General features: G+C 39.5%; 1 protein-coding gene across 1 annotated transcript in view; it reads right to left on the reverse strand.

Moving 5' to 3' along the window:
* NIBAN1 (niban apoptosis regulator 1) overlaps window positions 1–25,464 on the reverse strand; it is a 169,371-nt gene that overhangs the window by 92,799 nt on the left and 51,108 nt on the right. Inside the window, exon 2 of the mRNA XM_068986341.1 lies at window positions 2,993–3,123. Coding sequence (XP_068842442.1) covers window positions 2,993–3,123 — 131 coding nt within the window. The remainder of the gene's footprint in view (window positions 1–2,992; window positions 3,124–25,464) is intronic.

Genomic DNA, 25,464 nt, shown 5'->3' on the forward strand with positions numbered 1-25,464 from the left:
AATATGGCTCACCCTAGATTTATTATGTAAGAATCTCTGGGGATGTGGACCAGAATTTTAACTTTTATCAAACTCCCTAAATTTTTTCAATAACTGTTTTATGGCAATGACAATCCGTTATCTCTGCAAACCCATGTCACTAAATCTGTTGGTCAACTTGCAGCAGTATTGGACCCATTTATCATTCAACCTTTCTTGAAATCCCTTCTTTATTTGTCTCAGGAACATTGCACTTCTCTGATTTTTTTTTTTTTTTCCTACTCCACAGGCTATTTTTATCAGTCCATCTTGCTGGAATCTTCTCCTTTTTCTGATCTCCAAATGTTGAAGGGGCCAGGACTTGGTCATAGAACCTCTCCTTTTCTGTTTACACTTTCCCTTGATTATGTCCCATGACTTTAATACCAGTTTAGTTCAGTTCAGTCACTCAGTCGTGTCCGACTCTTTGGGACCCCATGAATCGCAGCACGCCAGGCCTCCCTGTCCATCACCATCTCCCGGAGTTCACTCAGACTCACGTCCATTGAGTCAGTGATGCCATCCAGCCATTTCATCCTCTGTTGTCCCCTTCTCCTCCTGCCCCCAATCCCTCCCAGCATCAGAGTCTTTTCCAATGAGTCAACTCTTTGCATGAGGTGGCCAAAGTACTGGAGTTTCCACTTTAGCATCAGTCCTTCCAAAGAAATCCCAGGGCTAATCTCCTTCAGAATGGATTGGTTGGATCTCCTTGCAGTCCAGGGGACTCTCAAGAGTCTTCTCCAACACCACAGTTCAAAAGCATCAATTCTTCAGCACTCAGCCTTCTTCACAGTCCAACTCTCACATCCATACATGACCACAGGAAAACCATAGCCTTGACTAGACGGGCCTTAGTCGGCAAAGTAATGTCTCTGCTTTTGCATATGCTATCTAGGTTGGTCATGACTTTTCTTCCAAGGAGTCAGCATCTTTTAATTTCGTGGCTGCAGTCACCATCTGCAGTGATTTTGGAGCCCAAAAAAATAAAGTCTGACACTGTTTCCACTGTTTCCCCATCTGTTTCCCATGAAGTGAAGGGACCGGATGCCATGATCTTCGTTTTCTGAATGTTGAGCTTTAAGCTAACTTTTTCACTCTCCACTTTCACTTTCATCAAGAGGCTTTTTAGTTCCTCTTCACTTTCTGCCATAAGGGTGGTGTCATCTGCATAGCTGAGGTTATTGATATTTCTCCCAGCAATCTCGATTCCAGCTTGTATTTCTTCCAGTCCAGCGTTTCTCATGATGTACTCTGCATAGAAGTTAAAGAAGCAGGGTGACAATATACAGCCTTGACGTACTCCTTTTCCTATTTGGAACCAGTCTGTTGTTCCATGTCCAGTTCTAACTGTTGCTTCCTGACCTGCATACAGATTTCTCAAGAGGCAGGTTAGATGTTAGAAGCTAAGAAATCCCAAATTTCTATTCTCTAGCCTCAACCTCTCCACTAAGCTCCAAATCAGAGCATTTAACTATCTATTTCAATGTTTCCACAGGTGCATGTCAAAAAAGTATCTTAAACATAACATGGACAAACGTGAACTCAGGACCCCCATTCACTTCTGACTCTCCTGAGTAAAAGACAAGCCCAACTGCTGATTTGCTCAGGCTGAAAGCTGTCATCACTAATTTCTCTCTTCTTCTGTTCTCTCATATCCAACCCATCCGCAAGTTCAGTCAGCTCTGACTTGGAGTCTTCTCAGAACTCCCATCACCACCCTAGTCCAATCTGCCATCATCCTTCTCTTGGACTGCTACAGTGTCTTGCTTGCCAGTTTCCAGTTCCCTCTCATATCCCGCCCTGTAGTCTATCTCTACAGAAAACCCAGGGAGATCCCTTAAAATTCTAAGTCACTCTGTATTCCATACTCTCCAATAACTTCCCATCGCACTTAAAATAAAAACCCTTATTGTGGTCTCTGGCCCTATATGATCTGGCTTCTATCAGTCACTCTGTATTCCTTTTTCAACTCTCCTCCCTTGCTCACATGGCTCTCGACACACCAGCCTTCCTGCTGCGCTTTTAACTGCAGCAAAATCTTTGCAATTTTGTTCCATGTGCTTAGAACACTCTTTCCACAGATACTCACACAGCCTATTCTTTTATTTCACTCTAGTTTCTGCTCAAATGTCATCTCCACAAAAGGCTTCTCTGAAATATTCATGACTCCTGCTTTATTTTACTTGATAGCATTTCTTATTACCTGATATCACCTGATATTCATTTATTTATTTATTGTCTTTCTTCTATTTGAATATTAACAGGAAAGCAGAAAACTTCTCTTGCTCTCCAGTACTTAGGATAGGGCTTGGCGAGCAAACATGCATGCTAAGTTGCTTCAGTCATGTCTGATTCTTTGCAACCCTATGGACTGTAGCCTGCCAGGCTCTTCTGTCCATGAGATTCTCCAGGCAAAAATACTGAAGTGGGCTGCCATGCCCTCCTCCAGGGCATCTTCCCGAACCCATGTCTCTTGTCTCCTGCATTGGCAGGCAGGCTCTTTACCACTAGCGCCACCTGGGAAGCCCCAGGGCCTGGCAAATAGTATTAATAAATATCTGTTTAGGCTGTGGATAATTATTATAATGGCGCAAAGGAGAAAGAATAAACTACAGTTTAGAAGATAAAATCACATTTGATCAATGACCAAAATAAAAATGCCAGAAGTATGAGGCATTGAAATTATGACTTTTTTTGTACTGAACTTCATCAGAGCAAGTCAGATTTCCTGACATCAAAGCATCAGTGTGGAAAAAGATAATAAAATTGAAATCATGCTTGTTTTCTTTTTCATATGGATTGTACCATCAACAAGAAATCCTATGTTCTAACTTCCAGGCAAATAGTTTTTTGAGCATGATTTGAGAACAGATTTTTTAAACTGTCACACAAATTATTGTTTATTTCAGAAATATCATGAGCTATAAACCATTCTTAGTGGGAGAAATATGGAAACCAAATGTCCATGGGTTACCTTGGTCTTCAAAAACTGTGATGTTAAATCTCTTTGCTGTTCTACTTCACTGCGTACATGGTTGCAGAAAGCCACAGAGTACTGCCGACTGTAGTAGGGACTGAAGTTTTTGATGGCTGCCTCAGTTTTCCCTGAAAAAATATGAAAATTAGAATTTAGAAATGTATCATCTGTCACAGAATAGACATCTCTCCATAATTCTATAAATACCCCTTCAAGCTTCCCCACACCTCTGCTTTCTAGGGATTTGTTATTTCCCCACCGTTCCTGAGAACTTGGATGTCTTTATTGATTCCTCCCTTCTGGCATCACCCTGAGTGACTTCAAGGTCCCCGAGGACCATCTATCCAGTAAGCAACTTGCTCCACTTTATATAACAGCCCATCGTCATGACCATAAACGCAACCATCCTCCTAGTTCTACAAGCACCCTGCCACCTCACCCTGTCCTCCCCTTCACCTCACTCTTCGTTATCCTCTACTTTAAGTCATTCAACGTCTCCTGCACAGCAATGCCACGGTCCCAGGGTCCACCATTTCAGCTCTGGACACACATCACTCCATTTTTTTCCCCCCCAGATCCTGAGGCTCCACTTAGTCCTGCGGACCCACAGCCCTGGATAAAATCAACAAACTATTTCTTCTAGTTTTGCTCCTATGTCTCTGGTCTAAAAGTTTTTTTGTGATTCAAAGAATTATAAAATTACCATGGGGCAGCTTTTGGCTTAGGAATCTCGAGAGCTGAATTCTGGTCCCAATTCTAGAAGACAGAGAAGTGAACCAGCGGTATGACCTTGGGTGTCACTCATTCTCTCTGGGCTCCAGTGTCCTAACTATAAAAGAAGGTGCTCACTAGTCCACACTTTTCTTGGAATCTACATGACAGTGAAATATAACCGTGGAAGTACAGCTATCTGACAACTAAGACTGATAACTGCAATATGATCTCTCAGCACCAGAAGAAAATAAAGCTGAAGATTAATCATGTCAGGGGCACGGGGGGTGGGGGGAGGTTGAGGACTGGAGATGGAGGGAGAGGCAGAGTTAGGCACTGGAATGCTCTTGAGCTTTTCCAACCTGGGCAACCAAACTGCAGGAAAGGAGAAGGAAAAATAGGCGAGGAAGGGCAAAGGAGCATTCTGAAGCAGATGAGAAATCCTCACAACGTTTCAAGCACTTCCCACCGAGAACAGAAATAAATACAGGTCCCACTGACTGTGCTCACCAGCTGTTAGTCCTTGGAATGAAATGTTAGTTTGAGAAAAGTAAATCTGATATAATATTCCAAAATATTTTAAAATGTTTTCATGGGAACTTGGTATAATTTTTGTTTTCAAATTTGATATAGTCAACAGAGAAATATTAAAACATACAGGCAACATTTGTTTAGAGCTATTATGCATGTAAAATTTCAAAACTAAGTGAAGGGTTATTACCACATAGATAAAGATACTCAATATGAGAACTGTGAATCCACACTTGCCAACTTCTATGCCTATGGAGTCATTGCCCCAAACACCCACAAGTGCATGAGTTGTTGTTCAGTCGCTCAGTCATGTCCAACTCTGTGACCCCATGACGGCAGGACACTAGACTTCTCTGTCCTTCACCATCTCCCGGAGCTTGCTCAAACTCATTCTCTCTATACGGAAAGGCCTACTGTAGTCCAGGCATTTAGGTCTCATAATATATATGAGGTAAAGGGGAATTCTCACTTAGTCCCTCAATAAAATGACATTTTCTGGTTGTATTCATGAGTTTTAATAATTACTACTTGTAAGGTGCTTTGAGACCTACTAATAATAGGTTCTGTAGAAATGCAAATAAAAGCTCCTATAATTTGAATCAGGCATGCTTTTCCTTGCTCTGTGAGTTTATGGTATTACTATTAATCAGTATTTGTATAATACTCTCATATGCTCAGGCTTTTAAGTATCTAATTGGTCATTATTTTATTAGCTTTTATGCAGTACATAAGAAGGAAAATTCTATATACTTGTCTATAATTTCCTTGTATAGGCGTGGGGCATCTCTGAGAATTCCCACAATGAGGATGTCTCACCTCACTGAAACGTATAAATGAATAACAAAAGCTGCCCATTAGGTCCAAGTAACCACTGTTTAGTCTAGCAGAAGAACAGCTGGTTAATTTCTGATGCGAATTTTTGTACGCTTGCAAGCACTTGGATTTAAATAAAAGGAGATGGATGTCATTGTATGATGAGTTCTACAGAACCTTGAAACCTGATATCCTGCCACATCACCAAACCTCCCTCAAGGATGTTCTGTTTCTACTGAGATGCTACAATGCCTCTGCTCCCTTCCAACACAGGAGAAAAACGCTTCTGCGACTTGAATATCTGCATATGGTGCAATCCACACAGCAGTGACCAAGGAGGGAGTACTCATAAAAAAGGGATCACAGCTTTCGAGGGTAATTAACCTAATGACTCTCCAAATGTGAACAAAACAGCTAATAACATCACAAATTCTAGGAGGAAAATAAAAGCTATTCCCAAAATGTATCTAGATTTTAGATTCAGCTGATCTAAACCTAAATAAAAGAATGCCCAGTGTAGGGATCTTGACAATTTGGGAAAAGCCTAGAGTTGGGGTGAAATAACACTGTAGTTAGGAGGATGGATTCTGGAGTTAGATAAGGGATGAATCGCATCTCTGCTACTTACTAGTAGTAAGATTTCACACCAGTTTCTTCCCCTCGTATAAAATGAAGCCAGTAAGAGTAGCATTCTCATGAATTGAGGTGTTATATTACTCAACCATTAAACATGAAATATTGCCATTTGTAAGAATGCATCTGGAACTAGAGAATATTATGCTTAGTGAAATGTCAGGCTGACAAATACTCTATGATACCACTTATATGTGGAATCTAAAAAGTAACACAGATGAATGTATATGCAAAACAGAAATAGACTCACAGATATAAAACACAAGCTTGTGGTTGTCAAAGGAGAGAGGGAAAGAGAAATGACAAATTAGGGGTATGGAATTAATAGATACAAACCACTATATGTAAAATAGATAGGCAACAAGGATATACTGTATAGCAGAGTGAATTATACCCATTATCTTATAATAACCTATAATGGAATATAATCTGCAAAAATACTGAATCACTTTACTGAACACCTGAAACTAATGTAACATTGTAAATCAACTATACTTCGATTTAAAAACAAGAGTAACAATCTCACAGTGTGGTTGTAATTACATGAAATAACACAGTGAAGTGCTCAGCACTGCATCTGGCACATAGAAAGGGCTCAGTAATCCCTAGTAATTATATTGATGATGAAGAACTCAAGCTAACCACCCGGGGAAGGTCCTTAAGCCGAACCAAGGAATGAAGAAGTCAAAAGCAAGTTGTCTACCGTAACTCTTTAACTAGGACCTGCCCTGTTGCTTACAAAACCACTATCCTACTCACTGAAAGCTCAGGACAAACATAACCTACATTTTCACAGATGTTTTAGGAACACTTACTAGCATGTAAGAGGCTCTCAGTGCAACCTGAATTAAAATCAACTAAATCAAACATTAGCCTTAATGAGCCAAAGTGAAAAGGCAAGTTAGTATATGTATTACACTGAGTTTCCCGCTCTGAGCCTAAATTTTTTTTAATTGAAATTTAGTTTATTTACAATGTCGATTATTGCTGTACAGAAAAGTGATTCAGTTATACATATACTGTTGTTGAGCTGTTCAGTCACTAAGTCATGTCCAACTTTTTGCAACCTCATGGACTGCACCATGCCAGGCTTCCCAGTGTTTCACTATCTTCCGGAGTTTGCTCAAATTCATGTCCGAGTCACTAATGCCATCTAGCCATCTCATCCTCTGCCACCCTCTTCACCTTTTGCCTTCAATCTTTCCCAGCATCGGGGTCTTTTCCAGTGAGTTTGCTCTTGACATCAGGTGGCCACAGTATTGGAGCTTCAACTTCAGCATCAGTCCTTTCAGTGAATGTTCAGGACTGATTTCACTTAGGACTGACCAGTGTGATCTCCTTCCTGTCTAAGGGACTCTCAAGAGTCCTCTCCATCACAACAACTGGAAAGCATCAATTCTTTGGTGCTCAGCCTTCTTTATGTCCAACTCTCACTTCTATACATGACTACTGGAAAAACCATAGCTTTGACTATATGGGCCTTTGTCGGCAAAGTGATGTCTTTGTTTTTAAATACACTGTCTGGGTTTGTCATAGCTTTCCTTCCAAGGAGCATCTTTTAATTTCATGGCTGCATACATTCTTTTTATTTTTTTTCCATTTTGGTTTATCATAGGATATTGAACATAGTTCTGTCTGCCCTACAGTAGGACCTTACAGCTTATTCTTTCCATATATAAAAGACTACATCTATTAACCCCGACCTCCCACTCCATCCCTTTCCCAAGCACCTTCCCCTTGGCAACCACCAATCACTACTCTACGTCTGTGATTCTGCTTCCATTTCATAAATAGGTTCACTTGTCTTATTTTAGATTTCACATATAAGTGATATTGTATGTTATTTGTCTTCCTCTTTCTGATTTATTTCACCTAGCATGATAATCCCTAGGTCCATCCATTTTGCAGCAAATGACATTATTTCTTTTTAATGGCTGAGTAATACTCCATCATATAGCCGTACTGTATTTTTATCCATTCATCTGTCAATGGACCCACGGTGGCTACACTAACTTATATTCCCACCAACAGTATATAGGAGGGTTCCCTTTATCTCCACATCCTCTCAAGCATTTGTTATTTGTAGACTGTTTAACAATGGTCATTCTGACTGGTGTGAGGTGGCACCTCTTTGTAGTTTTGATTTGCATTTCTCTAATAATTAGAGAAATGTTGAGTATCTTCATGTGTCTATTGGCCATCTGTATGTCTTCTTTAGAGAAATGCTTATTTAGGTCTTCTGCCCATTTTGGGGTAAGACTGTCTGTTTTCTCATTGTTGAATTGTATGAGCTATTTGTATATTTTAGAAATTAAACACTTGTCAGTTGCATCATTTGAAATATTTTCTCCCATTCTGTAGGTTGTCTTTTTGCTTTTGTTTATGGTTTCCTTTGCTGTGCAAAGGTTTGAAACTTTGATTAGGTCCTGTTTGTTTATTTTTGGTTTTATTTGTATTGCTTTGGGGCTTCCCAGGTGGCACAGTGGTAAAGAGTCTGCCTGCCAATGCAGGAGACACAAGAGACACTGGTTCAATCCCTGGGTCCAGAAGATCCCCTGGAGAAGAAATTAGCAACCCACTCCAGTATTCTTGCCTAGAAAATTCCATGGACAGAGGAGCCTGGTGGGCTACAGTTGGACTTACAGAGTCGGACACAACTGAGCAACTGAGTGCAAGAAAACATTGGTATGATTTATGTCAGAGAAGGTTTTGCCTATGTTCTCTTCCAGTAGTTTTAGGGTGCCATGTCTTATGTTTAAGTCTTCAGCTATTTTGAGTTTGATTTTTGTGAATGGTGAGAGGGTGTGTTCTAACTCCACTGATTTACATGCAGCAGTCCAATTTTCCCAGCACCACCTGATGAAGAAACTATCTTTTCCCTAGTGTATATTCTTGCCCCCTTTGTCAAAACTTAACTGACCGTAGGCATGTGAGTTTCTTTCTGGACTCTCTATTCTGCTCCATTGAGTCATTTGTCTGTTTCTGTTCTAATACCACACTGTTTTGATTACTGTAGCTTAGTAGTATTTTCTGAAGTCTTGGAGGGTTATGCCTCCTGATTTTTTCTTTTTTGTCTAGGATTGCCTTGGTAATTCTGGGTCTTTTATGGTTCCATATGAATTTTAGGATTATTTCTTCTAGTTCTGTGAAAAATGTGTGAGCCTCAATTTTGTCACCTATAAAATGGGGATTATAAGACACTCATTTTCACAGTGCTTTATAAGTATTCAATGGGATGTTCTGCAGGCTAAAAAGTACCTAGAGCAGTATCAGACACTTTAGATACTCAATAAATTTTGACTATTATTACTATTATTTAATATCCCATCATAAGGGGATTCAAATAAGTGGATCAGCCCACAGGTGCCACACAAAATAATTTCTGCTTAACCCAGCTTGTTTCCACAGTTCTCAAGATTCTTGAGTATTGAATTACCTTCCTCTCCACCCTCTGCAATTTAGTATCATATTCTCTTGCCTAAATTGGTTTTGAAACACACTGCCAGGTATTTCTCTAAAAGGAAGTTACTCAATAATATAACTAGAACTGCAAAGGGTTTCTTCCACATTTTCTTGTACCAGCATTTCGGGCACAGGCATATTTCTTTTAATCCTACTTAAGTATTACAGCCTGTGCTGGGCCTTGGGCTGGTACAATTTACTTGACCAGGCTGGTCTTAATACCCTTCAGGGTAATCATCACTGAAGTTAAAAGAAACCTCCATGAGAGCTCTGTCCACAACACTTAGCTTCAGTTCAACTTTGTAAAAGTAAGAAAAGTATCTTCTGGCCCTTTTAAAAGCATCTGAATTCATACAGGTTCAAAACTCAGCACTATTATTTGATTCCTTTTCCTCGCTCCCATATTCAGTCATCAGATCTTGTCACTTCTATTTCCATAGTATTTCTTGAATCCACCTCCTTTTCCCCATCCCAACCACCACACCTTCAATCAAGTCTTTATTATATTGCAAAAACACTGTACCAGTGTCTTAATCTGCTCTATCTCAAGATCCCAGCACAGCAAAAAACAAACAGACAAAAAAACTTTTGTAGCTCTTAGTTCTAAAAGAGGAATAAAAGAGTCAAAACCAGAGTGGGGTGGGGGGAAATGCCACTGCTAATACATAGATCCTGGAGGATTACAGGAAATAGCCAAAGCTTGGTCCCTATTGCAAAAGGCAAGATGCTGGGAAGTGGCCAGAATGAGTCTGGAGTCGATGGAACAGAACAGGAGAGGCTGAATCCTATCTGGCCACCATGGTCCCATTCAAGAGAAAGCTGACATGAGTTGTCAAGGCCCAAATATTAAAGTAGGGAACTGTCCTTCAGAACCAAGTCTTGCCTTTAATTTTCCCAGGCAACTCTTTTGAAAGCCTTAAGGGGCACACCTCATAGTCATAGGCCATAATCCTCTGTATCCTGGCTTGACAAGTTTCATTTGACATGTTGTTGCAAGACCGTGTTAATTCCTTTGTAAAAACCTTCAACAGTTCCCCATTGCCTAGAAGAGTAACCACCGAGACTGGCACCAAAGGCCCTGTGATCTGGCTCCAGCTCTCTTTTACTTCCCACCTCTCCTACTCAAACTAACGCTTCTCATCCCCAGTACATGGCCATGCCTTCACCCCTCCTTTCTCCCTTACTTCAAGCCCAGGTGGCAAGCCCAACCCAAGAAGAAAAATTTCTGGCTCTCCCCAGCTGGAAACACTCACCTTCTTTTGTATTCTCCCAAAAATACACCACTTTTGCTACAGCTGTTTAAATATAGCTTATCTCTCCTCCAAGTATATACTTTTATTTGTGTACTCAGCAAATATTTGTTGAATGAATGAAAGAATAGCTAAGTAAATATTTGAGAAAAGTAAATTACAGTGCATCATAATCATGAAATCTATGCCAGTACCCTGAGAAAGGAGTAAGGTCCAGTTCTCAGTTTGACTACTTGTTATTAAAAATATGTATTCTCACACAAGCTTCCTGGGTCAGGAAGGTAACCTGGAGTAGGAAACAGCCACCTATTCCAGTGTTCTTGCCTAGGAAATCTCATGGACAGAGGAGCCTGGCAGGGCTCCATGGGATTGCAAAGAGTTGCACATGACTGAACACACACACGCATGCATGCACACACACACATGCACGCACACACACACAAACACACACGTACTCTTACACAGCATACAATCCATGAGGGGCCCTCGGTTAGCCAGCAGCAACCTTTTCCAGTTGTTGGGTCTGGTCAATGGAGTCACAGAGGAAAAGGACATACGTGAAGGACTGCTGAAACAGAAAGAGCAGAAGCAGGAGCAGGGGAAGGATTATGAAGATGTCAACACTGACCAGGAAAGTGTTGACGAGGAAGGTGATTAAAAAAAGGCTCAGACACGTCCCCTCCTGAAGAGGCCCTCAAGGCACTACCTGAGGAGTTTCAAGCAGCTGAGCAGTCTACACCATCTTCCTCTTGGATAAAATGACTGAAGAGAAAGATAGTGCTTATGACTTCAGTGCAGATTACGTTTAATAAATCCTGTCCTTCTGTAAGGGTTTTTTGTTGGTGATATATTCATTATATCAACCATATATAATGATATATTCGTTTAAAAGAATCAAGCGACTTTTAAAAACTGCACTCTCATAGCATAATTCTTTTGTTTAAAATCTGGCTCTTATGGGTTAATTCTGTTTAAGCTTTTAGATCAGTTTTGTCCCTGAAATTATATATGGGGAATTACGTGAAAACAAAAGCTCTTCTTGGTTTTTGTGTTTTTCTTGACCAGTTTATAGAGATGGGAAATATACAAGGGCCTAGATAAAACTTTTATGAAGTCTGAAGAGCCTGACAGATCTGTATATATTCTCATTCTAGAAGGTTCTTTATCAACATTCTAGTCTTGAAGTAGTTTATCTCAATTCTACCCTTTATCAATAGCTTTCTTCCTTGAAAGATAATTGTTTCTTGTGGATTATTCCTAGTTCCTCCATCATTCCCAGGATCAAAACAAATATGGTATATTAAAATACCTTCTCTGAAATATTCATATTCCATCCTGTTTCAATTACTTTGGGAAAAGTAGCTCAGGAGTTACAGTAAGATACAGAAATTCCAAACATTACTTTTGCTATATCTCCTTCTTACCTTTTTTCAATTATTTTTTAAATAGTTAAGATTGTAATGTTTTGCATTTAGTTTTATTTACTTAACATTTCACCTTTGGTTTTTCTATATTACCCTCCCAAATCACAATTTTCAGTGTTACATTTCTATTGTTACTTGAAACAGAAAAATACAGAAATTAAAAAATAATAATAATAAGTTCCTGTGAACAAGGTGGCTGTTTCCTGGAAACTGAGGCAAATTCAGGAATGAGAAAAGGGTTAACTAGGCCTTTGGCAAACTTTTGTAAGATCTGTTGAGGTTTCAGGTGAAGATTAATTTGGGAGAATGAGAAAAGTCCCTCTGAAAATAAAATATTTTTAATATTTATAAAACAGAGTATAATAATATCTAGTATTTGCCCCAGAGTTTCTCAGATTATAAAAGTTTAAAATACTAATGAGTTATAACATCTGCTTTAGTTTCAGGTTTCTAAGCACTATCACTTTGCACTGTAGGGTGAAGAAATCAGAAATCCCAATTCACAATGCAAGGTGCAAAAAGCTAATTACACAGAATAATGCCCAAGGACTCTCTGTTTCTTCTAGGAAATGCCTTAGAGAATTGGGATAAATTGGATTCTCCATAATGGAACTAAATGACGTTTTATCTTTTAAGCACATTTATTATTGGAACTTGAGTGAAAGGTTTTCTTAGACTCTAATACAAAAATTCTTCACGGGGAGCGTTGATGCCAGCAGGTCCCTGTACCCTACCTGGCAGAAACTCTACTCTGAGTTAGAAATGAGACACATAAACTAACTTAAGTTCTCTGTGATTCACTGCAGGTATTCAGAAGAGAAACACATATTTGCATTCTCAAGAGCTTATATTAAACATATGAGTCTTGCTAGGACCCTCCCTGGACTATGGATAGAAAGCAGATGTACTTAGGAAAAAATAATAGAACAGTTTCCTCATTTCCAAAACTGACACTCATAGAAATTCTAAATTCTCAGTGTACTTGCCCTTGGATTATTAAAGACTCTCACTTTTTTTTTTCCCAATCCCTATTCTAAAAGCCCGCACCATTTCTTTAATATGGCCACAAAGCTTAGCCCATTAAGGGCATTCAATGAATCCACATGTATAAACAGATGCTGGATAAGGGGTCAGGCACCAACACCAGTTGGTGAGGCAGAAGTGAAAGCAGTATTTTTTACAAATGATCACAGCCACTGAACTAAATTAAGGTTTCCATGTGCACTGTATAGTTAATAGAACAATACTATTTAGTAGAACAATACCTCAACAGGTTAGTATGAGAGAAATGAGAGGGGCTATCTATGGGAGGAAAGTGAAAGTGAAGTCGCTCAGTCATGTCTGACTCTTTGCGACCTCACGGACTCTAGCCCACCAGGTTCCTCTGTCCATGGAATTTTTCAGGCAAGAATACTGGAGTGGGTTGCGATTTCCTTCTCCAGAGTATCTTTCTAACTCAGGGATTGAACCTGGGTCTCCTGCATTGCAGGCAGATGCTTTACCATCTGAGCCACCAGGGAAGCCCTTAACACTACCATTTTAAAAGTTACAATCGCCCACTACCTTACTCTATGGAAAAATAAAAACCCTATTGTAGTCAGCTATTCCAGAGAATAGCTTTCGAGAACCTGTAGGATCTTAAGTCTGGTCTCCTCTTTTTTAGAGAAAGAAACCAATCATAGTGTTAGAAAAATAAATATATGCCCATACTTTAAGCACATTTTTTTTTTAACCATAATTAGATGGACGATAACTTTAAATTTTCTTCCATTTGATTTGGGAAAAGCTCTTGGAAATTTTCAAGATTATTTTCCCATTACTTCACAGCATGCCTCCAATTTCTTCATGACACATTTGATGAGAACAAATCTTGTTTATTTTGCCACTTCTCTAAACTATCTAATCTCCCCTAAGGAAGTTGCAGATTGGCTATTTTTTTTTTTTTTTAACAAAAAGGAGAGGAAAGAGTGTGAAAAAGAATACTAAGCCAATCTGACCCAGCTACTTTTTCAGAAAGCATCACAAAATTATGAATTTAGGAAGAATACTAATATTTCACCCATTAAACAACCCTAAAGAAAATATAAAATTAAACTGCAGGAACCAAAAAAGTGAAAATTCCCTTTGCTCCCTTTGAGTCTAATTATGGTTATTAATTTTATGCACATATCTTATCAGAGGCTCTCAGATTATTCCAAAATCCTAAAAATAATAGTTTCTTTGAGACTTCAACCATACAAATAAACACAGCATGCACATTAAAAGAAGTCAGGCCAGACTTTAACCAGGCAACAAGCTTAGGAATCACTAAGCGATTCCCCTTCCAGAAGGTTCTCTGGTGTCTCGTCCAGATTCTGTTTTATTTTCCTAACTATGTCCTTTATTTTTTATTTTATTCCACTTTTCTTCTTCCTGCACAGAATGATTTTTGCCTGAAATGCCTTCTGTTACAGATTTAACTTCTCTTCAAGAATCTATGCCAATAATGTAAAATAAGATGGTAGAAAACTATGTCTGAGACACAGATACACTTGCGTTTTGTTAGTCTGAAAAGATAGGTAACAATAAGGAGTGGACTCTGCTAGAAAATTAAAGGTGGCCTTGGTAGGTTTGGGAAAGTTCGGCAAAACTTTGCAAACTCTTCAACATTTTCAACATTCATGACTTTTTGAAACTATTTACAAGGCAGATAAAGTACTCATTATGGAAAATTATTTTACCATGCTCTTTCTTAACCTCACGTGAATTTCAAAACTGCCAAAATGGTTCTGACTCCTGTCCACTTGATTCAGTCAAGCATTGGGTCCTCTGAATACAATTTTCTTGATGATAGCTCAAACACTTCCAATTTTGCTTTTTTGCCAACCTAACAATTGCCAGCCAGTATATCAGTTAATCACTAAATTTGAAAATTCTTGAGTGATGTACACCAGTGAAAAATTAACTGAAAGCTATTGCATGTGATGCTCTAAAAACAGAAACAGAAAAACTCCACCAAAAACCCCAACAGTACTATTGAGATGGCACCAGGTTTTATCTTTTTAGTACTAGGTTATTTAAATCACCCATTTTTCTATGGGAATTGCTCTTCCATAAAGTGAGTTCTCATGGTGCTTAATAAACGTGGTTCAGTTCAGTTCAGTTCAGTTCAGTCGCTCAGTTGTGTCCGACTCTTTGCGACCCCATGAATCGCAGCATGCCAGGCCTCACTGTCCATCACCAACTCCCGGAGTTCACTCAGACTCACGTCCATTGAGTCAGTGATGCCATCCAGCCATCTCATCCTCTGTTGCCCCCTTCTTCTCCTGCCCCCAGTCCCTCCCAGCATCAGAATCTTTTCCAATGAGTCAACACTTCGCATGAGGTGGCCAAAGTACTGGAGTTTCAGCTTCAGCATCATTCCTTCCAAAGAAATCCCAGGGTTGCTCTCCTCCAGAATGGACTGGTTGGATCTCCTTGAAGTCCAAGGGACTCTCAAGAGCCTTCTCCAACACCACAGTTCAAAAGCATCAATTCCTCGGCACTCAGCCTTCTTCACAGTCCAACTCTCACATCCATACATGACTACTGGAAAAACCATAGCCTTGACTAGACGGACCTTAGTCGGCAAAGTAATGTCTCTGCTTTTGAATATGCTATCTAGGTTGGTCATAACTTTTCTTCCAAGGAGTAAGTGTCTTTTAATTTCATGGCTGCAGTCACCATCTGCAGTGATTTTGGACCCCCAAAAAAATAAAGTCTGACACTGTTTCCACTGTCTCCCCATCCATTTCCCATGAAGTGATGGGACCGGATGCCATGATCTTCATTTTCTGAATGTTGAGCTTTAAGCCAACTTTTTCACTCTCCACTTTCACTTTCATCAAGAGGCTTTTTAGTTCCTTTTCACTTTCTGCCATAAGGGTGGTATTATCTGCATATCTAAGGTTATTGATATTTCTCCCAGCAATCTTGATTCCAGATTGTGTTTCTTCCAGTCCAGCGTTTCTCAATAAACATGGTAGAACCTTATAAAATTAGTTCTGCTTGGAGGCCAAGCCTCACGGGTAATTCACTTGTTCTAAACTAGCATTACATGCACCAAAGGGATGAAATATGACATAAAACTGTAGATTAACTGAGACTACCTTTTACCCAACAAAAGGAATTTGAGTTCATCTGGACAGTAGTACAGACATGCCAAGGTCAACCACATTTCGACTTCCATACATGGATGAAAAGACCAAAGGTTACAGACTTCTAGAGGTGCATGGGATCATAACGGTCATTTCCAACCTTTTCCTATTTTCAGATCAAGAAATTAACTGACCCATGATCACAAAACTAGTAAGTAATAGCACACATGAAAATTTACAAAAATCTTTGTCAATGTTCTTAGCAGAGTTTTTCTCTCTAATAATACTACAGTGATTTTTATGGAGGAATTCAAGCATTTCATTTTGACTAATGGAGGAATGTTTGTACCCTTTTGTATTAAAAACCACATTGTCGTGAAGCTTTGTGAAATGATCTTAAATTGAGGTAAAAAGATGCGGTTATGGTTAACTTTATGTGTCAGCTTTAGTGGGCTGTAAGATGTCCAGGTATATGTTCAAACATCATTCAGGAGGGTGCCTTTGTGAGTGCTTCTGGGTGAGGTTAGTATTTGTATAAATACTAAACTGAGTCATGCGCACTGTCCTCCCCAATGTGAGTGGGCCTCATCCATTCAGTTAAAGACCTGAATAGAACAAAAAGGCTGAGTAAGAGGCAATTTCCTCCAGCCTGATGGTCTTGAGCTGGGACACTGGTCTTTGCCAGCCCCTGGCCTTACACTGAAACATCACCTCTTCCTGGCTCTCAAGACTGACTTTCAGACTGGAGCTCCACCATCAGCTCTGGTTCTCTGACCTCAGACCTTGGGACCCTGTTAGCCTCCAGAATCGCAGTGAGTCAAATTCCTTATTTAAAACATCTCTCCTGTCTCTCTCTCTCACCCTGACTAATATAGATATAATCGATTGAAATACATTATTGAGTCACAGCACAATTATCAATTTATTTCATTTAATGTCTATTAAACTGTTGGGTCAACCTGTTAAAAGCAACGCAAATATCTAGGGCTTCAGTGTAATGAGTTCTTAATTTATCAGTAGAATCTGCATGCCAATGTGTTTCAGAATACTCTCTGAAATATATGGAGTCTGTATTTAAAATATTCCCTTAAGTGATTTACGAAGGACAGTAAAAGCATTTGGCTCAGCTATATCCAATTGGCAGGGGTTGCCAGCCAGAAGGCAGAGATCCAGCAAAGCTCTGGGCACAGGGAAAACAAGTTGACCTTATCTGAGTACCCCTTAATCTCATTAAGGTGTTCCAATTAAGTGGTATCACTGTCTCAATTAAAGCTGCTGTCTCTGCTGGCTAATACCGTAGAGCTTCCTGGGAAATGCACTAATTAGGTAGATCTTCTTGTCTACTGACTAAGAATCTGTTTTGTACCAAATCAAGGTTAAAAGGTACAGCTATGGACCAACCTCATCATCTGTAGGACATTTGAAAAGTCTTCAACAAAGTTTCTCTTGTTCCTCTTGTCTCTTCTCTATTTGCTGTTATTGTTTAGTTGTGTCAGATTCTTTGCGACCCCATGGACTGTACCCCACCAGGCTCCTCTGTCCATGGGATTTACTAGGCCTAATACTGGAGTACTCACTGGAGTATCCACTCCAGTATTCTAGCCATCTCCTTCGCCAGGGGATCTTCCCGACCGGGGATCGAACCTGAGTCTCCTGCATTGCAGGTGGATTCTTTACCAACTAAGCCACCAGGGAAGGCCCTAGCATCCCTACAAGAAAGCTGTTCTTTCCTGGGATGCAGGACCTTGACTAGACACCTCATATCCTAGGCAGAAGCTCTGTTCCCACTCATTAGCATGGCATAATTCTTCATTTATTCAAGTCTTCTTCAATGTTCTTTGATAATATTTTGTCACTTTTATTCATAAAATTTTTTGCACATCTTTGTTAGATTTATTTCTAAATCCCAATTTCATATAGATTTTTCTTGCTATTTAATGAATAGAATCTTTTTTCTTATACATTTTCTAATTGGTTATTACTAGCTCAACTTTTATATGTTTGACCTATATCCAGGAACTATTTTAAACTCTTTAATTAATTTATCTTTAAATTATCTTGGATTTTCTATATACTCAATCATATCTTCTGCCAAAAGTTTAAAAATTCTCATTCACACTTCACGTACAGTTCACACTCTAAAGGTGATTAAATCCCAACATGAAGTCACATTTAAATTCTATGTGGGAATCAAATCAAATGAGCTATATCAGTTTAGAAAATGTTTTTATGTTCCTGTTCAACAGATCTGGAAAATATATGGATAGAGTAAATTGGGTTTGTTTGCATTTTCACCCCACCTATAATTAGTTCATTATCAAATTAAAACCCTAAGATTTGTGATTCATTAAGAGTTCATTAAATTAGTGTTATTCAGTTTGAATCCCTGTACATTTTCTCAAAACTCTTCATTTAAAAATAATTTTTGCAGCCACTGCAATGTATTCTTTTCTTAATTAAGAGATCTAGAAAAATTTGGGGTTGAAAGCAGTTTCCATGGAAATAAATAGGTATTCAATACACTAGAAATATCAATACTACAATATACAGTGCTTTCTCCTAATTATTCTATTTTAATAGAATAATATGATATGGGGGGCTGGCAGATAATAGATGAAAACAAAATCTGAAAAGCAGAGTAACTTCAAAAAAAGGGGGTAGATGTTGTGGTGCTAATGCCAAAGCAGGCTAAAGAGTAATTGCATTTTACTCTCGCAATTGCCTCTCCAATGCAATCCAACAAATAATTAGCTCCTTTTACATTTAAGGTCCTTTCCAAGTTCAACAACTCTTAAGGTCAAGCAAGAGTCCATGAGGTCAAGGAGCATACAACCTAGAAGAAAGAAATGACAGGTGTTGTTGCTGTTGTTGTTGTTTAGACATTAAGCCGTGTCCAACTCTTGCAACTCCATGGACTGCAACCCACCACGCTCCTCTGTCCATGGGATTTCCCAGCCAAGAATACCAGAGTAGGAGCTATTTCCTTCTCCAGGAGCTGCTGCTGCTGCTAAGGAGCACCCATAGTTATATTCAAATGACTATGACATAAGGCAATGAGGAGCATTAAAAGAAAAGCATCAAAAACATGGTTTCTAGCTTCATGAAGGAGGAATATTTGATTGGACCCTTTAAGAGTTTTTAGGTTTTCGGTGAGTAGAGACGGTGAGAATTTATCAGCTACAAACTTTCCACTACATTAGACACTATATGGAGGTGTAGGGCTCTGCTGTTGTACAGCTAGATATCTCCCAAAATGAGATCCTTGAGCCTGGAGAGACCCACAAGTGAAGTGAAGTTGCTCAGTCGTGTCCGACTCTTTGTGACCCCATGGACTGCAGCCTACCAGGCTCCTCCAGGCGAGAATACTGGAGTGGGGTGCCCTTGCCTTCTCCAGGGAATCTTCCCAACCCAGGGATTGAACCCAGGTCTCCCACATTGCAGGCAAACGCTTTAACCTATGAGCCACCAGGGAAGCCCCATAGAAGGGATCTTTGCTCCCCCACCTAAGGGCAGAATGTATGATAGCAAGGTTCTGATGGACGTGTACGGGAAGAGCTAAAGCCATGTTTCAAAGTATACTAGCACTAAGGAAATAATAATAGTTAGCATCCTAAACCCTTTGTTATTGAATTATATACCTATGTTATTAACTTATATACCTATTTTACAGATGTGGACGTTATGGCAGAGAAGAAATGCTTATAGTTCAGGAGAAAGTCGAAACTGAGTTGTTTTGAATCCTGCACATCTCAGAAACAGAATTCTAAGAATCAAAGGAATAATTCATGTGAAACACCTGGCAAAGTGCCTGGTACATTATAAGCCCTCAATAATTAGTAGCAAATATTTGAAAAAATGCCATTAAAAATTGTGAAATGGCTCTTCTAGCCCCTGTTGGGAATCATTGGCCTTGAATGATTTATCTTTCATTCTTTTTATTTTTAATTGTGTTTAATTAAATAGGTAATATTCAAGTATTCAAAATGGGAAAGATTAAGGGCAAGAGGAAAAAGGGGTCGGCAGAGGATGAGATGGTTAGATAGCATCATCGACTCAATGGACATGAGTTTGAGCAAACTCTGGGAGGTAGCGAAGGATAAGGAAGCCTGATGTGCTGCAGTCCATGGGGTCTCAAAGAGTCAGATATAACTTAGCAACTGAACAATGAATGACAATATTCAAGTAGTTCAAAAACAAAATAAAAAGAGGTATACTTTGAGATATATTCCTCCCACCTCATTCTTGTCCATTCCATTTCTGCCTATCTCTTAAATGCAATAACTTTTACTAGTTTCTAATACATCTTTCCTGTGCATGTATGTATGTATATATTTTTAACTATTTATTACACAAATGTTATAAATATGCAGTGTAGCATATTTATATACTGTTTTGAAACTTGCTTTTCATTTAACAGCATATACTGAAAACTTTTCAATACTGGTACCCAGAAAGTGTCCTCATTCCTTATTCCTTTTTTAAACCTGTGCATGGGCTTTTCTGGAAGCTCAGATGGTAAAGCATCCGCCTGCAATGTGGGAGACCTGGGTTCAATCCCTGGGTTAGGAAGATCCCCTGGAGAAGGAAAAGGCTACCTACTCCAATATTCTGGCCTGGAGAATTCCATCAACAGAGAAGCTTGGCAGGCTACAGCCCGTGGGGTCATGAAGAGTCAGACACGACTGAGCAACTAAGCACAGCACAGCACACGGTATTCCATTATATGGATGAACCAGTTTAGTTAGATGGTTCTTGAAGTGTGGGCCCTAAACCAGCCTCATCAGCATCACTAAAAACTCGTTAGAAATGCAGATCTCAGGACCAGCCCAGACCTACTGAATCAGAAATTCTGGAAGTGGGGCTCAGCAACCTGTGTTTTGGGAAGTCCTCCAAGTAAATCTGATGCACAGTGAAGTTTAGAACCATGGGTTTATTGAGTCCTCTACTGTTGATACTTAGTTTCCTCTGTCTAGTATACGCAATGTGCTGAAGAATCATTGCATATGTGCCTTTTGTGCAAGAATGTATATCAGAGGGTGGGAGGTGGGAGGGAGCATCAAGAGTGGGGGAATATCTGTATACCCATGCCTGATTTGTGTTGATGTATGGCAGAAACCAGCACGACATGTAAAACAATTAACCTTCAATTAAAAATAAGTAAATTTTAAAAGAAAGAATGTATATTAGAATGTACATTGTATAATCTCACAAAAGAAGAGTGGTAAATGGCAGTCATATACAACTAACAGCATTTTACTTCCTTATTACTATTTAGGTGCATCATTTCTTTGCATCATTGCAGATTTTTGCTGGCCAGCTAGTAACTAAGCTAACAGTTATAACATTGTTTCTACAAAAAGAACAAACAATCCAAATCATTTCCTAAATCCAAATCACTGACTTATAATTGAAGCATGTGGAGTACATGAAGGACTGTCTAGATATGAGAAGAGAAACTGTTATTTCCACTTGGCAAAAGGGAAACATTTTAAAAGGAGATTCTCTCTTGGACAAGATAGCCTTCTGTGGTTGACTGAGTGTAGATCAGAGGTGGACTGCTCCCATGGATGCAAATTTGACTTACTGTGCAGTCATATTAGTGGCTGTCATCTGTCCGCAGTCCCCCAACTATGTCACCATTTGAGGTTTTACACCAACCACTCAGAGGGCTCATTTGGTTTCAGAACCAACACCCAAAATGAGAAACTTCTGGGGTTTCAGATACCTCTGGAGAAAGCTGGCTCAGTCTCCACATTGAGCAGATCCTCAAACCTCTCCCTTGAGCAGATCCTCCTGAACGAGGCTGGACTTACAGTGGTCAAAAATTCTGAGAGGTGTGCATCCAAATACCCATTAATTTGGTTGCATAACTTATTCATTATATGATCGTAGGCAAGTTACTTTATCTCTGGGGCAGTCTCATTGAATAGACAATATTGCCATGATGAAGATATCCTACCTCTGCTCTATGTAGTACAATAGCTACTAGTCACATGAGGCTGTTGATTACTTGAAATGTGTGGCTAGTGTGACGGAGAAACTGAAGAATATTTCAGTGACTTGTAGTTAACTTTAACAACCATGGCTAGTGACTACCATGCGGAGTAGCGTAACTCTAGAAAACCTTCATATCTTCATCTCAAAAGGGGGATAAAAACCACCTATCTCAGTGTTTTCCTTCATCTCTCTGATCATAGGATTCTCTTCGGCTGCCTGATTTTTTTTTTAAAAAATTCAATTTCCTACCTCAGACCTACTGAATCGGAATGTACTCAAGAAAAAGCTAGAGATTTTGTACTTTCAATCACAAATTCAGCCGCTGAATTTGTAGAGGAGAGTTGTTTTTTCCCCCCTCCCCTACAGTCCCCAGTTCAAAGCTCTCTGACATATGGTAAGACAGTGCAGTGCTTCTAGGGGTGGGGGATATTCCAGAAGGCTGAGGGCACTTTATCAGTTTTCCTTTGTCTGTTGTCATGGAAAGGAACAGATTACACAAGGTGCCTAGAATAGCCAAATTCATGAGTCAGAAAGTACATTGGGAGATGCCTGGGGGCAGGTGTTGCGGAAGGGTAATTGAGACCGGGAGTTTAATGGGGATGGAGTGTCAGTTTAGAAAGGTAAGATTCGGGAGAGGGATGATCGTGGGAGTTGCACAGCCACGTGAATGTACTTGGTGCCACTGAACTGCACAGTTAAACATGGTTAAAATAGCATGTTTTATATTATGTAACTCTAACCACCGTTTTTTTTTTTTAAAGTAGTCACATGCAATTTTCTCTATTAAAAAAATAAAAAGAAAGGACTAGAACAATATAAGCCAAAGATCTCTTAATGGATTGCTTTAAGGCTGGATAATCTTGATTTTATTTGATGAGCTAAATTATTTTGGAATTTGGTGGAGGAAGTTGGAATAGGGAGGTAAGAGAAAACTATTAAATGTGTCATTATCACACCCAGATAACTTGCAAAACAGATGCAAAAAAACAGGGATGGGGAGAGAAGCAGAAAGAAAAATCTTTTATAACAAAAAGCTTCTTTAATGTCAAAGCTGTTAACTTCATGAAATAGAGAAAAGAAGGATCTCAGTAGGATTAAAAGATGGCTTTTTGGCAAATGGGTTGCATTCTAGTTCAGTCCTAGATCTGCTGCCGCTTCAAGGAGTACATTATATAACCACCACAGGGAATTCTGAAATTTCAATATAGTTCCAGAAATCTGTGAGCATTCCCAAGTTGCATATGTGGAATTAATCTGCTCATTTACGTTCCTTAAGAGAACATAATGACATTCTTTTAGAGTACTTGAAGCTCTCCTAATAAAAGATACAAACAGTACAGAAAAGTTTGGTACTTGTAGAAGCAGAAACATCATAAGCTAATAAACATGTCTGTACTGACTCTGTGGGTTCTTCTCATCAAGCAAACTGATCTGGAATCTCATAAATAGATTCCTTTGTGTCTGCTTTACAGCGGAGACATGGAAACGGGAATAAAAGATGGTAATTAGGGAAAGAAGAAAGCTACGACGAGGTAAATAAATATATATGTGTAAAACTAAAAGAAACTCAGGTTGGGAACTTCACTTGAATTTCCGTTTTAAATTTCATTTTATTGTAATGTGTATATTACAGCATTGGGCTAACTGCAAATTTCAACTTCTACTACTACAGTAGATGGAAGAAAACCTAGCTATGAGAAAAAGTGTAGAACAATTCATTAATTCTTCTTTATCCCTTTTAAATAATTGATTTATGTTAAAAACCAAATAAAGTAGATATAATCTGGTCTAAAACTTTAAAATAAGGAATTTTTTTAAGCAAAATATTTAATTTCCAAGGTTGGAGGTTTTTTGTTCCATCTAATATAATAAAATATAAATATTTTGTATAATAATAACAAAAATAGATATTTTTCCCGAATGAATGAACATAGAAATGAACTGGGTAAGGGTGAAAACACTGCACCTTTGCCCACAACAGCCTCTCCTCCTTCTTCCTCATTCATGCTCTTCTCTCTCTCTCTTTTATTTCTTGATGTGGACCATTTTTAAAATCTTTATTGACTGTGCTATAATATTGCTTATGTGTTATGGGATTAGGCTTTTCTTGTTTTTGGTTTTTTGGGCCTCAAAGCATGTGGGATCTTAGCTCCCAACAAGAGACTAAACCCATGCTCCCCCTGCATTGGAAGGTGAAATCTTAACCACTGGACTGCCAGGGAAGTCCTTCTCTTTTTTTCCTTTAAACTGAATATTTTACTATTCACCTCTGGCCCCTCAGGCTCTTGCCCCTCTGGATTCTCCCAACCTCTAGCTGCCTCCAAGCTCAGCTTCCTGCACCTGTCCTGGAGCTCTGGAATACCACTCTAATCCCACAGTCAAGAGTATCTTTCATTTCCTTACCCCTAACTAACTTCAACAGTCTGCCTCATCCATGTGCAGCCCTGGATCAACTCTTCTGCCCATTTTCCTGGCTGCTTCTTGCAGGCTTCCCAGCAGTACAGAGGACATCACAAAGCCATGCACATTCAGCTTCAGCACACAAAAAATGAGCTCCGGTCTGGTTTGGACCCATTACTATTCAGCAAACCTTTTCTTATCAGTGGTATTGCCTCTTCGGGGCTTCCCTCATATCTCAGTTGGTAAAGAATCTGCCTGCGATGCAGGAGACTCAGGGTCAGTCCCTGGGTCAGGGAGATCCCCTGGAGAAGGAAATGGCAACCCACTCCAGCATTCTTGCCTGGAGAATTCCACAGCAGAGGAGCCTGGCAGGCTACAGTCCACAGGGTCGCAAGAGTCAGACACGACTGAGCAACTAAACCACCACCACCACCACCATTGCCTCGTCTGCTCTCCACAGCAGCTGTTGCCTCTTCATCAGTAATCCTTACTCCCTCCTCCAATTTCCTTTACTCTCAGACTTCCTCTTTTAAGAAAACAGAGATAACACGTGTTAATTCTCTCCTATCCACTTTCAAGTTCATCTCATTGTCAAATATACTTTCTTCCTGCCTGCCTGTCTCAAAGGAAGACATTCCCAACTTCTTCCTTCAAACTCTTACCCCATAAACTTTTTCTTGGATTGTCATTATCTTCCCCTCCACTGGTTTTTACCTCTAAGCCCACAAATGTGTTCAAGTCCTGAAACAAAAACAAACCAAAGCAAAAAAATCCGCTTCCAGATCTATCACCTCTTATGTCCTTCTCAGCCACTTCCCCCCTTAGAAACACAACCCCAACCCACAGGCTACATACACATCTTGATGACTCCCATGTGCGTGTCCATCATCCCACCCTCTCCTGAACACTGCTATATATTTCCAGCTGTCTCCTCCTAAACATACCACGTGGATGTTGGCAGAGGCACTTCAAATTTGCTTCCTCTCTCACTTAACAGATCCGCCACAACCTGGGTGCCTGCAGTAGAAATCTCAGTCATCTTTTCCCTCTTTGGTGTCACAGACATCAAATCCTGCCCCTTTGATCTCAGAAATTGCTCTCAATTTCAGCCCTCCTATCAAGGATTATCCAGA

Source organism: Capricornis sumatraensis, chromosome 14, assembly GCF_032405125.1.
Source record: "Capricornis sumatraensis isolate serow.1 chromosome 14, serow.2, whole genome shotgun sequence".
Taxonomy (NCBI): Eukaryota; Metazoa; Chordata; class Mammalia; order Artiodactyla; family Bovidae; genus Capricornis; species Capricornis sumatraensis.